Here is a 16,153-nt window from a genome sequence, read left to right on the forward strand (position 1 = left end):
TGAAAAGACTTGAAAGCAGTCCAAGGGTTTTACCCAATGGGCTACTTTCACCTTTATACTATCAATCACTTCCTCTATTGTTCTACTTTTCTCCAAGAAGATTCTGTTGTTTCTCTCTTCCCATGTTACCCAACAAATTGCAGCCTTTGTTTCTTTCCACATTATCATCCCTCTTTTCTTTCTTTGTCTCAAGAAATCATGATTGAAGAGTCCTGCACATCTTGAGGGGGAACTCACCTGCAGCCAAAAAGAGTACAAAAGAATTCCCAAATTCGATGCTCAAAAGAATAGGATATCATTAAATGAGAAAGGGTCTCACCACTTTCCTTGCACAGTGAACACACAAGAGGAGAAAGGCAAATATATAGCCTTCTTTTCTGCAGAATATCACAAGTGTTTACCTTACTAACAAATACTTCCCAGCAGAAAGCTTGGATCTTCGGGGGAATAGACTTGTACCAAATTTCTTTCATAGGAAAAATGCCACCTAGAGGGTTGGGGGAAACAAGTACTTTGAAGAAAGAGGAGCAAGAAAAGAGGCCATCTCGAGAGCCTATCCAGATTCTAGAGTCTTGCAATGAAGGGTCCAAGTGGATCTACCCTAAGAGGTCCAACAAACGGATCAAGGATTCACACTCATTCTCCCTTAGTCCCCTTCTAAAGTCCAAATTCCAGTTCACACCAGTTGGACATGGTGATCCCAACATGGACATAGCTTCCTCCTTAAGGTTAGATAGCGCAAAGAGATCAGGGAATTGGTCTTTTAGTGGGGTTTTCCCTACCCATAGATCTTCCCAAAACAGAATTCTATTACCTTGTCCCACATTGAACCAGATGGAATTGAGGAAAGTAGGGTAGATTTCATGAATTGCTTTCCAAGGAGAAGCTGAAGACCTGTGAGGGGAAACTATTGCATCTCAGCCATTTCCAGCCACCCTGTGAATGTTCTCAATCACTTTGTGCCACAATCTGTCACCCTCAAAGGGAAACCTCCAAAGATACTTACCTAGTAGAGCTGTGTTCCTTAAAAGGATGTTCCCAATTCCCAAACCCCCTTGTTCCTTGGGTTTACTAACTTGCTCTCACTTGATCAAGTGATCCTTCTCTTCCTCTCCTGGGCCCCATAGGAAATCTCTCATATACTTCTCTAAGCACTTTGCTACCTTAGAAAGGATTCTAAAAGTTGAAAGGAAATAGGTGGGGTGGTTTGCCAGAGTGGCTCTAATCAAGGTTATTCTTCCACCCAAAGAAATGTAATTCCTCTTACAAAGGGCTAACTTCCTATCAAACCTTTCTAACACTGGTTTCCAGAAACCAGCTGATTTGGGATTTCCTCCTAAGGGTAAACCTAGGTAACTAATAGGCCAGCTTCTGATCTTACACCCCAAAATGTCCGCAAATCTATTAGTTCTCCTTCTTTCAAATTTGCCCCTACAATTCCACTTTTGGTCCAATTTATCCTCAACCCTATTACTCCCACAAAATTATTTTGTAGCACCCTCAAATTTTCCACCAAGTCCTCATTGTTTTCTTTACAAAAAATATGGTGTCATCTGCAAATTTGAGATGGGTAACAATCACTCGGTTTCTACTTACTCTCCACCATTCTACTTAAAAAAGAATGGGGATAGGGGGTCACCTTGCTTAATTCCTCTCCTGGCCAGGAAGAAATCATTTATTGTACCATTGATTAGGATTGAGTAGTGATCTGAACTTAAACATCCTTTGATCCAAGCCCTCCATCTATCTCCAAATCCGAGTCTTTCTAAAACTTGTAGGACTTCCCAATTAACCAAGTCATAGGCTTTTTCTATATCTATCTTACAAACCGGCCCCTTTTCTCTACCCTTTCTTCTTTTCCCTACGCATTCATTAGCCACCAAGATTTGATCCACAATCTTCTTTCCTTCTACAAAAGCTCCTTGAAAAGGAGAGATGATTGAGGGTAACACCTTTTTTAGTCTTTCTGCTAAAACCTTTGACAGAATTTTGTAAACACTCCCAATGAGACTTATTGGTCTAAAGTCTTTAGGAGTTTTGTCCTCCTTCTTTGGAATCAAAGTGATAAATGTGGCATTTGCTCTTGGTGGTACCTCCCCTTTGGAGAAAAATTCATTAAAGACTTCCAGGATGTTTGATTGCACCATATCCCAACACTCTTGATAGAAGGCAATGGGGATGCCATCCGACCTAGGGGCTTTAGATCTGTCCATTGAAAAAATAGCTTCCTTGATTTCTTGCAGAGAAAATCTCCTTTCTAGGGCATGAGATTGTTCTTCTGATAGAACAGCCCCTTCCATCTCTAGCAATTCTGGCAACACTCTGTGTGGGATTGAGAAAATTTCTTTAAAATGATTTACAAAAATCCTTGTAATCCCTTGACTTTCTCTTACCACTTGTCCCTCTTCCTCCACACTCAGGATTAAGTTCTTCTTTCTCCTTCCAATTGCAAGAGAGTGAAAAAACTTAGTGTTTCCGTCCCCCTCTGCAAGCCACTTGCACATTGATTTCTGTCTCCAACAAATCTCCTCCTTTCGTACTATCTCTTCTAGTTTTTACTTTTGATTCCATCTTTCCCCTCTTTCATCTTCTGAAATGACTTTGAGAGCCTCTTTCCTATCTAGCTCCTCAATCCTTTTCACCAAGTTATCTTTTATTTCCTCTACCCTTCCGAAATGGGCGTTATTCCATTCTTTTATTTTTTCTTTTAGCCTCTTCAGTTTTCTGGAGAAACCTACCATTTTTAACCTTCCCAAAGGTCTGAGTGCCTCCCACCACTCCTTTAGCCTGGTCTTAAAAGTAGGGTCTTCAAACCACATGTTCTCATATCTAAAAAGAGAAGGGCCTCCCCCTGGGATTTCTTTCTCGATACAAATAGGGCAATGGTCTGAGGTAACTCTAGGTAAGCCTCTTGCTATCAAGGGTCCCCACATTTCTTCCCACTCAGGAAATCTGTCTAGTTTGGAGCAGGATGGGGGGGGGGATTGAAAGTTTGATCAAGTATAATCCACCTAAAGCAAGGGGGGGGGGGTCTCTTAATTCCAGAGAATCTATTAGGCTATTGAATTTCCTCATACTAGTAGTAAATCCCTGGTTCGGGTTGTTTGATTCCCTCGAATATCTGATGACGTTAAAATCACCCCTCCGTCTGACTTTCTTTTAATTTTTAGGGAGATTGAATACTGGCCAATCAATTCTTCCACACATTCCATTTCCTTATTCCTCTATATGGTCAGAATTCCCCCTGAAGCTCCCAACGAGGGTGTATATGACCAGCTCAAATCCCTGGCTCCCCAAATGCTCCTTATCCACCTTCTATTCAGCTCTAATAATTTGGTTTCTTGAATCATGCTCAAGTCTTTTTTTTCTTTCCTGAAAACATTCCTGATTAACCTTCTCTTCTTGGCACTTCCTAATCCTCTTTCATTCCAACTTATTATTTTCATCTTAGTGATTTGTGACACCTCTGGGTTGGTCCTTCTCAACACTCCCCTCTTCTTTTCTTCCCATTCTCCTCCTCCTCATAATTTATTCCACTCTTAAGCTTCTCAATCTCACTCATTTTCCTTTTCCTTTGCTTACTCTTTTTGTAAACTTTCTTTCCTTCTGCCTTTGTACCACCCATCCTATCTCCTTCTAACCCCTCCTTTCCTTCCTGCCCATCTTCCTTTGGCCCCTCTAGGGTCTTGTTCTGGGTTTGCTTTGTCTGGGTAATGAGTGGGTTTAGGCTAGCATTAGCACTATCCATACCTAGGGTTGGGTCAGCTAGAACTTCCAGGACTAATGATACAAACCTAGCCCTCTCCTCCTCTACTCTGTCTCCCAGCAGATTCTTTGGCTCCAAAATTGTGGCACTTCGGATTGAGAGTTCCATAGTAGGTGGGGTTATGACAGGACCTGCACAGGTAGCCAAGAACAAATTAGAGACCTCTTTAGAAGGAAGCAAAGGAAAGGAAGATGGAACAGGAGATAAAGGTGTAGGGGTTCCCTGGTTCGACAAGTCCAAATCCTTCCTTCGGTCGAAGCTGGCTGATTGAGAGTCCTTGGCAGGTAAAGCTGGGATAGCATCTAAGCTCTGTTCCTCTTGTGTATTTGTGCTTCGGATAGTGCTGATATCCGGTTCTCTATCTTGGATATCCTGAAGTTGTGTCTCCCTAAGTATTTCTCTTGGATCACTGTCGGCTACATCTAGGTCCACCTTAGGGAATGAGGCAAGTCTCACCTCTATTTCTTTTTCTGGTGACAACACAAAGGTTCTAGAGGGTTCTTCAAACAGTATTTGCGTCCCTATTATCTCATCATTCCACAGATTGTAAGTTTTAGTGGGTGAAACACTTCCAATGCTGCTTTCATCGTGCCAAACATCTTCTTGCCTTGGATCTTCCCAATCGTCTTCTTTCTTAGAGTCTTCACACCCAGACTGTTAAATTTCGGGTTCGGCTTGTCTGGGGTTGTGGAGTTTGTTTTCGCAACCGGCATCCATTTCCAGTTGCTCTCTGACCGGTCAGTTCCTACTCCAGCGTCGCCGGATGCTTTCAGAGTGGTTCTGAAAAAGTTTTTCACAACCGCTGCAATAGAGGAGGTTGCAGGGATCGATTTGAACGATGATAGACCCCAGCAACCGTCCCCAAACCTTTGGGCCGGCCTGTGCACATGTGATTTTAAGTGGTCATGTGACCTACTTAAAATGTCTGGTTTGACTGGTTTAGACCCTGGGTCCAATTTTGGCGCCCTTTCAAAAAATTTTCCCTTATTTCTGCCCCCTCCAGCTGCCATGTCAGCATAGGACTTTTTCTTAACTCCTTGATCTTAATTCTAATCCTTCTTTAGAATTCTGACCGTCCTCTTTCGAATCTACAGTGCCCGTTTCTCCTCCATGCTTCTCCCATTTTTGACGTTTGCCACGTCATCATCTTCTACCTCATGCAGGCTTCTACAGAGTCTCTCCTCCACCGACGACAGCAACCAGACTACCACCTCATGTGTGTCGCCTACCTCCAATCTCACTGTTCTCGGTATTGATTCTACTTTAACTCCCCCCAGTTTCATCGAAGCTGCACTCATATTGCATACGTCCACTTCCTCCAGGACTCCGCTGCACAGAGCTGCGATTTTCTTGAAGTTTACAAGGAACCAAAGATGAAATGGGAGCCCTAGCACTTTGATGCGGAAGATTTCTGTCTGATCTACACGATTCGCATTCGGACACCACCAATTACTCCTTCAGAAGTCTGAATGGGAAGCGCATGTATTTCTTCCATCCAATTGTCTGCTTCTAGTTCTAGTAGTGCCTTACGGTCGAAGAGCGAAGCTTCCATCCACTTTCAGTTTTCTTTTAATCTTCTCTGCAACACATCCTCAACTGCCTACTCTTTTGTCTGCAAGTATCACATATTTTTTACGCCAGTTCTGGTATGTTTGATCTTCCTTCCCTTTAACTTCCTTTTCACCGACTAAATGTGATTGATTTTCTGGTGCTTAGTTGGGTTGGATTTTCCTTGGTTTGTTTTCATTTCTCCGTAAGAACATCTGCAACTCCTTCACTAACGGCATCCACCCCTTACTCTGTTTTCCCATGGGGATACAAATCATTTGTCTTCTATTCGCTGAACCATTCTGAAACTGTTGCAAACCAGCCCTTCCTATTTAGTCGAAGTTCAGCTACAAACTCCTTTCCATTGATTTTGATTGAGTTCTTCCAGGCTTGCGTTTTCCTTGACACTAAAGCCACATCTTGGAAACCTTTCAGCCATGCTGCTACCTCCCTTTGGAGATACACTGTGGCTCTTTTTTCTTCTCTTATCTTCAGAAACACCTGAGACCTCATTTTCACTTCTTCTAGTTTGTATTGCTTTGCTTTGAACGAGACTTCCTTTCTCCACCTTCTCACTACTTCGAACTCTCCCTCCATATAATACCTTGTTATTCAGACAGGCGAAGACCGGCCAGCGAATCTCTCTGCTGCTACTCTGTTACCTGTTCTTAACCTTTAATCAGATTATAATAATGAAGAAACCTAACTGAGATTAAATAAAGTGTAGACTGTGACAAGAAAATTGTTGGAATATAAGAATAATCATCAAAGAGATTGGAAAATGATTTTGGTCATGTCATTGATAGACAGTCTTTTGGCATTATTAGTTGGGTTATGCTTATCATATGCTTCTTTTTTTTGGTGAGAAAGGTATTGTATTAATGTAAAAAAAGAATAGACCATACACATCCATATGATACCATGACTATACGGCTTGATAGCAATATATCTCTCCCATTCTCTTCTATCTCTCTTCTCTCTCTTTCTTAGCTGAAGCCTTTTCTTCTCTTTCTTTTACAGTTTTTATATCAAAACAGGTTTTCCAAACATTTCTACTAAATCAACTATTTCCCCCTTCATTTCCTCCTGCATAGTTGCCTTCTACTCAAGTTTAGAGAGACTCACCAGATGCACCAGAAACACCTCTTGATTGAATCACCCTCTATAAAAAACTCTAGGAAGCTGGAAAAAGACGTAACTGCCCCTCTCAAGGTGAAAAAAAGTTACCTATTGCAGTGGTATTCTTTCTTTCCTTCTCTAATCCTTCCTCTCTTTGGTCTTTTCTTCAAGAAACCTCCTTGGGCAGAAGATCTACCAAAAAATCTAAGTAGCTGGCTCATCTCAAGACTGCATCAAAGGCACTTCAAGAAACCTTAAGTGCCTTTGATACCAAGGTGAAAAATCAAAGACCAAGAATTATCAGTGGGGGATAAAAGAAATAACTGTTCTGGTGAAGAAGAAAAAGAAAGAAGGAAGGGAATATAATAGAAGAACGTTGAGGAGTGAGGCAAAAAGTTCTACAGCCGCCCTCTCTCTTATTATTGATACTTTATTATAAAGTGTACAAAGACATAAAATCCCTTAATAGGGCGGCTACTTCTAAAACAACTAACAACTATGGCCAAGGCCCAATAACTACTAAAAGAAAGAAAATAACAACTCACAAAGAAAAGAAACATAAAGCCCATAAAACCCAAGGCCCATTAAGGCCTATTTACACTGTTAACACATTGATATGAATTGTGGTGGAGCAGTGGTACTAGAATGTTTTATATTGTGGGGTTATTGATGGTTAGAGCAAGTATTAACTGCATTGTTGCACCACTATCATTACCAGATCCTTGGCTAGGTATTTTACAGAATGATCTATGCCTACATGTTTCTAATTGTCAAGGAAAAAAATATTCAGGGACTAAATGCAGGTTTCGTTTCACTTGATTTCATTTTGTTCTAGTAGGTACTAGTACCAACCATGGATCATATTAATTGAATAGCAGGAATGCTCTTTCTTGGCTCTTCTCCTTTTCTGTCTTGATTTGTTTGCTTCATATATTTAGTTATTTTTTCTGTTTTGACCTATAAATTAGAGGTTATTTTATGTACTCAGTTCAGCCTTAATCTCAGTTATTTGTGGTTGGCTACACATATCTTGTCTCTCCAATGTGCTCACTGACGTACCTTGAAACTTTTAGTTCCTGTAGAGAGACTGGGCCGAATGGGCCCTAGCCCATTACTATCTTATTGTTAGTTCTTCCTTGTTGTTTTGTTTGCTAATGGGCCTTTTTTCTATGGGCTTTTAATTCCTTTTTATGCTTCCTGTTATGTTGATGAGCTGGACGCCCACTTAACAGCAGACTTGTAATTTGTTCAATCTTAGTAAGATTAATAAAAGATAAGAGAGGTGGACTTACTCCTGTAGCCAACATTATTAGATCTATTTTCTTCCACCATCTTCTCAAATAAGTCAACCAAAGACCCTTCATATGGTTAAAAAACCCATCATCATTGGTTCTAGACCTGTAAGATTGTTCAGAAGATACCCTAGGCCCATAGAATCGGTCACATTGTGAGAGCATAGTGAATAAACCGTTAGCTACCAACTGATGTAGGACCAGCTCAGTTCTAGTCCTTAGAGAATGTTGAATGGTCTTCATGGATCAGAATTTTATGGCTGTTGATGGCTGTAATGGCTTCTTGAAGGAATAAGAGAGAAATAGGGAGAGAAAGAAGAGGGAAAATACCTGGAATCATTCACAGGGTGCCTAGAATCACTCTAGGACCAGCTCAGTTCTAGTCTTTAGAGAATGTTGAATGGTCTTCATGGATCAGAATTTTATGGCTGTTGATGGCTGTAATGGCTTCTTGAAGGAATAAGAGAGAAATAGGGAGAGGAAGAAGAGAAAATATCTGGAATCATTCACAGGGTGCCTAGAATCACTCTAGGGCATGGGAATCACTCACCATAGCTTGCATAAGCTGAAGAAAACTCAATATATTTCATTGCCTTTGTGTAAAACGTCCATACATATTTATAGACTCTAAACTCATAATAATCCTAACTGTTAGACTCAATAATCCTAGTAGGATTCAAACTAAGTTGTCATATCCTATTTCAATTCAAAGAAGACTCAATAACTCTAATCCTACTTAACTGTGAAATTTTAAACATAAACAAACTATAACTAGACAAATTAAACCGTATCATTGGACCCCACAAAAATTGCAAAATGACAAAAACACCCATACTGCCTAACAAATACAGAAATACATAAAATTTCATAAAATTCCAATTTTGCCTCTTCAGCTCCTGCATCAGGTGGACTCCCTTCTTCATCTTCTTCTTCTTTTTCTTCTACTTGCTATTTTCTTCTTCTTCTTTTTCTTCTACTTGCTATTTTTTTCTTCTCCTTTTCTCTCCTTGTTATAATCTGAAAATGTTTTACAGATTTTTATTGGACTGAACCACATCTGTTCCAAAGAATTTCTCCATTTTTCTACCTTTGCATTTAACCCATCTTTAGTCTTATCAATCAATTTATTTCATTAGCCAATGACATACAATATTGGGATCTCTTGTAAATGTCTAATTAGTTCATTCATAACTAATTCAAAAAGATACAGATTAAGCACAGATATTGGTGTTAACCCATTGCTATTAGGCCATATAAAGTAAATTCTATTAATTTTTGTACCATTTAAGTTATTAACTTATTTGTTATGAAGCGATTGTAAGCTGTACGTTTCACAACTCATTTTCTTACAGATGGGTGGAAGGCATGGCACCTGTATTTTCTCGAGCAGCGTGGCATTGTGTGTGGCATCTCATACAGGTTCACATAGATCATTGGCTTCTCTACCTTTTATCTGCCAGTCTAATAACTAAGTATTAGCATTGTATAGTTTTTACTTTGGAAGTTGAGCCTATATTTTGTATTATTTCTGTAGCTAATGTTGTATCATATTCTAGAAACTATTCTTTTCATGGATGGGTTTATGATGATGTCTTTTGAGCTACTGAGTTGTCTTTTCTCAATTTCTCATTTGCTTGCTTTTCTAGGATTTATATGAAGATTTCTACTTACTAATTGATTAATTTGATTATGGTCTTGTGAGATTAGAGCCAACAGTGGGCAATAATACTGTACTATTGCAGATTGATCTGATTAGGGCTTAAGAGATGATGTTCTCATTGTGATGTACTGATGTTAGGACATCTACAAGAAAGGAATTGAGATGGTTTTTTTCCTGGCTTTTTTTTTTGTCTTTTTTTCGTCTTCTTTAGTAAGAAAGAGAAGTCGTGATTTAAAAAAATGACCTGGAAACGGAACCATTCCGGCAAGCGGTTTCCGGGTCGACGGTTCAACTGCCCAGTTCGAACAGATGGCCTGTTCTGACAAAAAATTAAAAATAAAAAATGGCCAAAAACTGTTGAATGGGTTGACGGGTCGATGGTTTGACCGCCCTGGTCAACGGGTCGTTGACTGATTCAACGGTTTTTGGCCAGGGACCGAGTTTGGGGTAAAACGGAACCGGTTGCCTGGACGGTTCCCAGGCCAAACGGTCTGATCGTCTGGGTCAACGGCAGTTCGAAAACCATGAGAAAAGTAAAAGATTGATTAAGCATGTATGGTATATCTCACCTTTTACATACCTCTCAAGATAATTTACTTTGGGCATATTGATTTATCCTGAATAATATCAAACAATATACCAATCTATCTATCTATTTATTATTAGATAGATAAGGACCATTGTCCAGTGATAGTTCTGATTTCACTGAGCAATAGCCCCCATCTTCTATGAATAAATAAGCCGACTTAATAAGAAAATGGAATATAATCTTTTGTCACTGAAACCTATCCATCTTAAGTTGCAAATACACGATTCTAGTAACTTTCTGTTCAGCCATCTTCACTAGGCTCCTTTTTCTCTCACCCCCGATTGTCCAGATGTTAGAAAAATGGATGACATTCAAATTAGTAAAACATGTGGACAATAATTTTCTTTTAAGTTTAATTTTCCTCCATTAGGCCTGTTGATTAAGTTTCAACACTTTTGTAGTTTGAGAATGCTTAATTATTCATTCACTCTCTCTCTATCTCTCTCTCTCTGGTTAGACTTGGGCCTAATTCATTTTTGGGTAAATGGAGTGGTTAAGTTGGTCAGCATGAGAGTTGACCAATTTATCCATGCTCGTTTTTTGGTATTAGTGGGTTCCACGGAAAAGAACGATTCCTGAGTGCAGCAGTTACCTGGGTAAGTATTACCCTCTGCACACTTGGGTAAATTATTTTCCTACCAGTGGAGAAAATTGCTAACACGTGATGGGACAACATTGCCCCTTCAATAATGACATTGGTAAATGCACTTTACCTGGGTAAATGGCTTCCGAGAAACAAACGAGGCCTTAATTTCTGAATGGCAGGCAAGTTAACAAATTTCTAAAGAAACCAGGACTAGAAGGTGTTTATTTTCCATTTGAAGATTTGTGAATGACTCAATGGAACTCAAAAATCTATAGGAAAAATTTCACCCTTTAACTTGAGAATGACTGCTTATACTGTTACCATAACATTAAGTCTAAGATAACAAAACCATTGTTAGTGTTGACTGTGTAGGGGTAATTTAGTCTTTCTATTTATGTTTATAACTGATGTGTAATGTTTATGTTAAGTGATGTGTCCCATACTTAAGTAGGGACATAATAGTCTTTTGTTATTGAATAGAAACATATAAATATAACCTGGCCGACTAGAGAGATCAATTAAGCTCTCTAGTTCAAACCAAATTTCTCTTCTCTTCTTGTCTTCTTCTATTTTCTCTAGTATCCCTTCTAATACCAGTCTAATACTAATACTAATAGAATTCTAGTGCATATCAGAATTTTATCATGGTATCAGAGCCATTGTGACAAAATCAGATCTGCTCAGAATTCTGTTTTTCTCGCCATTCAGCCTAGGGTTTTTATTTTTTCTTCATCATCTGTTGGAGATAGGGAAAGGGGCTGAAAAGGAGTGGTCGCCCTTTCCTCTTGGAGGTTTTTATGCCTCCGGTTAGTAGGTTGGTGGGTGTTTGCAGTGGTTTGTAGGAAGCCCCCCTAATCGATGGTGAGAAGAGGGCTGTTTCAGGTGGTGCAGTGGACAGTTGAGTGCAGGTCGGTTTTTTGGTGATTAGATAGGTGGGTATTTCAGTGTGGATCGAGTTGTTGGTGAGTTGCAAGTGTTATGGTGTGTATTCAGGTAGTTGTATGGTAGTTTTGTGGTGTGCAGAGTGAAGAATTCAGTGACGGGTATTTGCTGAGTTTGTGACTATAGGTGTTTTCTTTACTAGTGTGCAGTGTGGTGAGAAGTGAATTAAAGAAAAAAAAATTCAGATATGAGAGATAACAGTGAAAACAAAACTAGTGTGATGGTTCTCACTGACTACCTGAATGTTCAGATGACTTCTATAAAATTGAATGGGGAGAACTATGTGCCTTGGGCGAAATCCGTAGAGGTCTTTCTTATAGGTAAGAAGAAAGTGAAGCATGTAAGGGAAGAAAAACCCTCCATTGAGTCTCATGAGTATAGTGATTGGGAACAAGAGGATGCACAGATTATGACCTGGTTATGGAATAGTATGGAACCCAAGATCAGTGTAAATTTCATGTTCCTGGATACAACCAAGGAGATTTGGGACCATGCCAAGAAGTTGCATTCGGAACAAAACAACACCACTAGAGTGTATTAGCTTTATCAGGAGTACTTTAATCTGCAACAGGGTAATCGAAGTCTTGAGGAGTACTATGCTAGCATGAGAAACCTTCATAGTGAGTTAAATGTGTACCATCCCCTCACTTTTGATGTTAAAATTCAGCAACAGTAGAGAAAACAACTAGTTGTGACCAGATTTTTAGGACTGAAATCTGAATATGAACCAGCGAGAGCACAAATACTAGGAGGGTCAGCTGTTCCGTCTCTAGAAGAGGTATTTTCCCGTCTTCGGAGGATCTCTATTGGGCCTACAGAGAATTATAATATATTTGACAGGTCTGCTTTGTAGTGTTAAGAGGGGGAGGCTGTGGTGTTAGAGGTGGAGCTTGGGGAGCTCAATCTGGTCATAGTGGTAGAAGTGGACCGGTGTAGTAATGGTACAAGAAGGTGTACACATTGTGGTATGGAAGGACATACCATCAACTTTTGTTATGATTTGCATGGCCCACCTTCAACTTGGGCAAATCATGCAGTGGCCAATGATAGTGGTTCTAGACAAGAGGGTCAACAAGCTGATCAGATGCCTTTCTATATCTATAGATGTTTTCGGGAAGGAGATGATGAGTATTTCACGTAATGAGTATGGGCGGTTTATTCAGGCTACATCTCAACTGAATACAACCACTCTTGCACATTCAGGTATGGCTTGTCTGGCATCCAAACCCAACCCCTGAATTATTAACTTTGGAGCCTCCGGTCACATGACTAGAACTACATGTGTTTTTTCCTCCCTTTCTCAGTGCCCCACATCACACTCTGTTACTCTTGCTAATGGTTCCACATCTTCCATTTGTGGTGTTGGTAATGTTGACATAGACCCTTCATCCCTATCCTCAGTTTCGTATGTTCCGAAATTTCCTTTTAATCTTATGCCTGTTAGTAAGTTGACCAAGTCCCTTAATTGCTCTATTACTTTTTACCCTTCTTCTTGTGTTTTTCAGGATCTCAAGACGATGACGAAGATTGGTGGAGGGCATGAAGCTGGTGGACTGTATTATCTTGATGGTGGTGGTAGTTCGTCAACAACCCTTCAGACATCCCTTTCTCCTCTTCAGTGGCATTGTAGACTTGGCCAACCATCGCTTAAAGTATTGAAGTCTCTTGTTCCGCCGTTGTGTCATCTTTCTATTTTGGATTGTGAGTCATGTCAGTTGGGGAAACATCATCGTATTCCCTTTAGTCCTAGGGTTGATAATCGTATGTCGAGTCCTTTTTCTTTAGTTCATTCAGATGTTTGGGGTCCAAATAAAATAATGCCATACAATGGTTACAAATACTTTGTTATTTTTGTTGATGATCATTCAAGGATGACGTGGCTTTACCTAATGAAAGAAAGGAGTGAATTGTTTTCCATTTTCCAAAAATTTTATGCTGAAATTCGCAACCAATTTGGTGTACACATTAAGATTCTTCGTTCTGATAATGGGCGGGAATACTTTTATACACCATTTCAGGAATATTTGGAACAACATGGCATTATCCATTAGACTTCATGTACCTACACCCCATAACAAAATGGGGTAGCTGAGAGAAAGAACCATCACCTTTTGGAAATTGCTCAATCCCTTATGGCACCATATGAATGTACCTAAACATTTTTGGAGTGATGCTGTACTTACATCTTGCTTTCTAATTAACCGGATGCCCATGCCCATCCTTGAAGGTCATTCCCCTTTCACCACTTTGTTTCCTACCTTGTCTTCGTTTCCCCTTACTCATCAGATTTTTGGGTGTGTATGTTTTGCTCATAATCTTGGATCGGGAAAGGACAAATTAGATGCACAATCCACTAAGTGTATCTTCCTTGGTTTGTTAGACAGTTTTGTATGCCCTTAGCTTCAATCAAAATTGATGTACTTTATGAGTTTATTGTAAATGAATAAAAGTGCATGTTTGATTCATGTTCCCTTGGTTGTGTAATACCCTTAAACTGGACACTTTTTGAAACTCGTGTTAGTTTAGAATGTTCACAGCCAGTGGGTCGGTCTGGGGAGACCTATCCTGACAAGGCTGACACTGTGGTGCCACCAAGTCGGTTGGGGTGGCTTGTCTCAGCTACCGGGGTGAGACCCTAGGCACATACAGTGTGGGATTAATTGAATCTTTGAACTGGACCAGATTTCCAGTATTGCCCTAGACCTTGGCGATTGATGGGCGAAACTGGAAAGTTACACCCGACCCCTAGACTTGATTATGATACTACACTAGGTGTCGGATCGAGCTGTCTTTGATGTACCAATCAGTGAGATCCTTAGCGGGGGTCAAAACCTGGGTATGTTGGGACAATTCGAGAATTCATCTGAGTGGGTGATCATAGTGACATGATCAGCCCCTTTGTCGGACAAAGGTAATGATCGGGGATGCACTCTCACTGTTGGAAACCAAGACTGCTGGCAACCGATTTCAACCATTGAAATTTGTTTTGCAAAATATATTTTATATGAGATATAAAAGTATATATATTATGGTTTCTAAAATGTTTGCAAAAGGTTTTAATTCCCGGGATCCATATAAGTGGAGAGTGCAACACTGTTCCTTGCAGCCGAGGGAGAGGTCCTCTCTTGTCGGGCAGTGTATGATCATTATGGGCTGAGAGGTTAAGTGTAAGACCATTGAGGATAATACCTGATGGGCTAATCTTGCATCTGCCCACAGTCCCTAGGTGTTACAAGGTGGCTTGGCCCAAGGACCACTTAGGGTAAGTGTTGGGCCCATAGAGCCCATTTGATGGGTTTCAGGGGGTGCACTGTCTTTAACAGTGTATTCGACCAGGCCTTGTAACAAAGGCTGGGCCGAACCCATGTGGCTGATGTGTAGATTAATGCTTGGGTCCCACGCCATACAAGGAAGCCCAACTGGGCAGCAACTAGGAAGGTTAAGTGAGCACATAAGCTTAATGGGCCTAAAGCCCATTTCAAACTGGGCTATTAATTTAGTTAATTAAAGGGGCGAATTCTGAGATGGATTAGCAGTTAGGATAGGGTCTTAATCCTATCCACTCAGAGAGTCCAGATCTGAATGTGATTCAGATCTAGAAACCTCCTAATAAGATTAGGATAAAGCTAATCTAATCTGTAGATAAGATAAGGGTTTATCCTTATCACTAGAAGAGAAGGCTGATCCAAATATGATTTGGACAAGCACCTCCTAATGGGATTAGGAGCTGATCTTTTCAAGTTAACAAAAAGAAGGAGGGGGCGGCAGCCTTGAGAGAGACCAAGAAACACATCAGATCCTCTTTAGTGCTGAAATCAAGAAGAGAGAATTCTGCACCCTGCAAATACTCTCTTGCCGCCTCCCTGCTCTTGCCGTCCTGTTTGCCAGTTCGATCTCCAGCTGTGGGAGAAGTCAAGATTGGATCTTGACATCAGTTCTTTGAGAAAGGATTGAAAAGGAAGCTGTGCTCACGTTCCATCCTACTGTTTCTTGCGAAGGACAGAGTTCTTGGGGAAGAACACTGCTGATTCTGCTCCATCCTGCACTGTGCCATCTTCAGTGGGAGCAGTCTTTGGATCCTTCCTTGGGCGTGAACACCTTCGTTGGGAGATATTACTTCTTCGTATCAGGTATTATTCTCTCCCATTCCTTTTGGTTCAGATCTGGTTCAGTTTAAGGTTCAAGATTGATCCTTGAAAATATGATTTTCTAAATAGGGAATGTGATTCCCAGTTGAAGGGAGAGAAAATTTTTTGAAATTCGCCCCTTATTCCGCAATCTTTGGGCGTCCATGGGATGGATCTCTCATTCCTTTCATGGTTATTCCCTGACCTAGAAAGGGTATAAGTGTTATAATCCTAGTTTCCGACATTTCTTTGTGTGTGCTGATGATACTTTCTTTGAGTCCTTTCCGTTTTCCTCAAGTTCAGGTGATGTTCCTTCTTTTTCTTCCTCACCTCCTTCTCCTCTTCCAGTTCCCTTTAAGGACCCCATTCCACTTGTTCCAGTTGTGACTAAGTCTTTGCCTTTGGTGCAATTTCCTATTGAACAACTACCTATTCGTCAAGTGTATACACATTGACAACATTTACCAGCTCCTCCTCTAGCTTCGTCACTGTCGACAAATCCGGTAGCTGTTCCCACACCATCC

The 16,153-nt window shown here is 40.4% G+C and overlaps 1 protein-coding gene across 8 annotated transcripts in view; it reads left to right on the forward strand.

Annotated features, from left to right (window-relative positions):
* Nucleotides 1-16,153, forward strand: part of LOC148860676 (uncharacterized) — a 77,564-nt gene that overhangs the window by 29,873 nt on the left and 31,538 nt on the right. For all 8 annotated transcript variants that reach the window (XM_088983468.1, XM_088983469.1, XM_088983474.1 and 5 more), the window contains one exon: nucleotides 9,078-9,144. In XM_088983468.1, the coding sequence (XP_088839594.1) occupies nucleotides 9,078-9,144 (67 nt within the window). The remainder of the gene's footprint in view (nucleotides 1-9,077; nucleotides 9,145-16,153) is intronic.

The sequence above is a fragment of the Nelumbo lutea genome, chromosome 4, assembly GCF_056320005.1.
Source record: "Nelumbo lutea isolate HS-2025 chromosome 4, American lotus-T2T, whole genome shotgun sequence".
Classification (NCBI taxonomy): Eukaryota; Viridiplantae; Streptophyta; class Magnoliopsida; order Proteales; family Nelumbonaceae; genus Nelumbo; species Nelumbo lutea.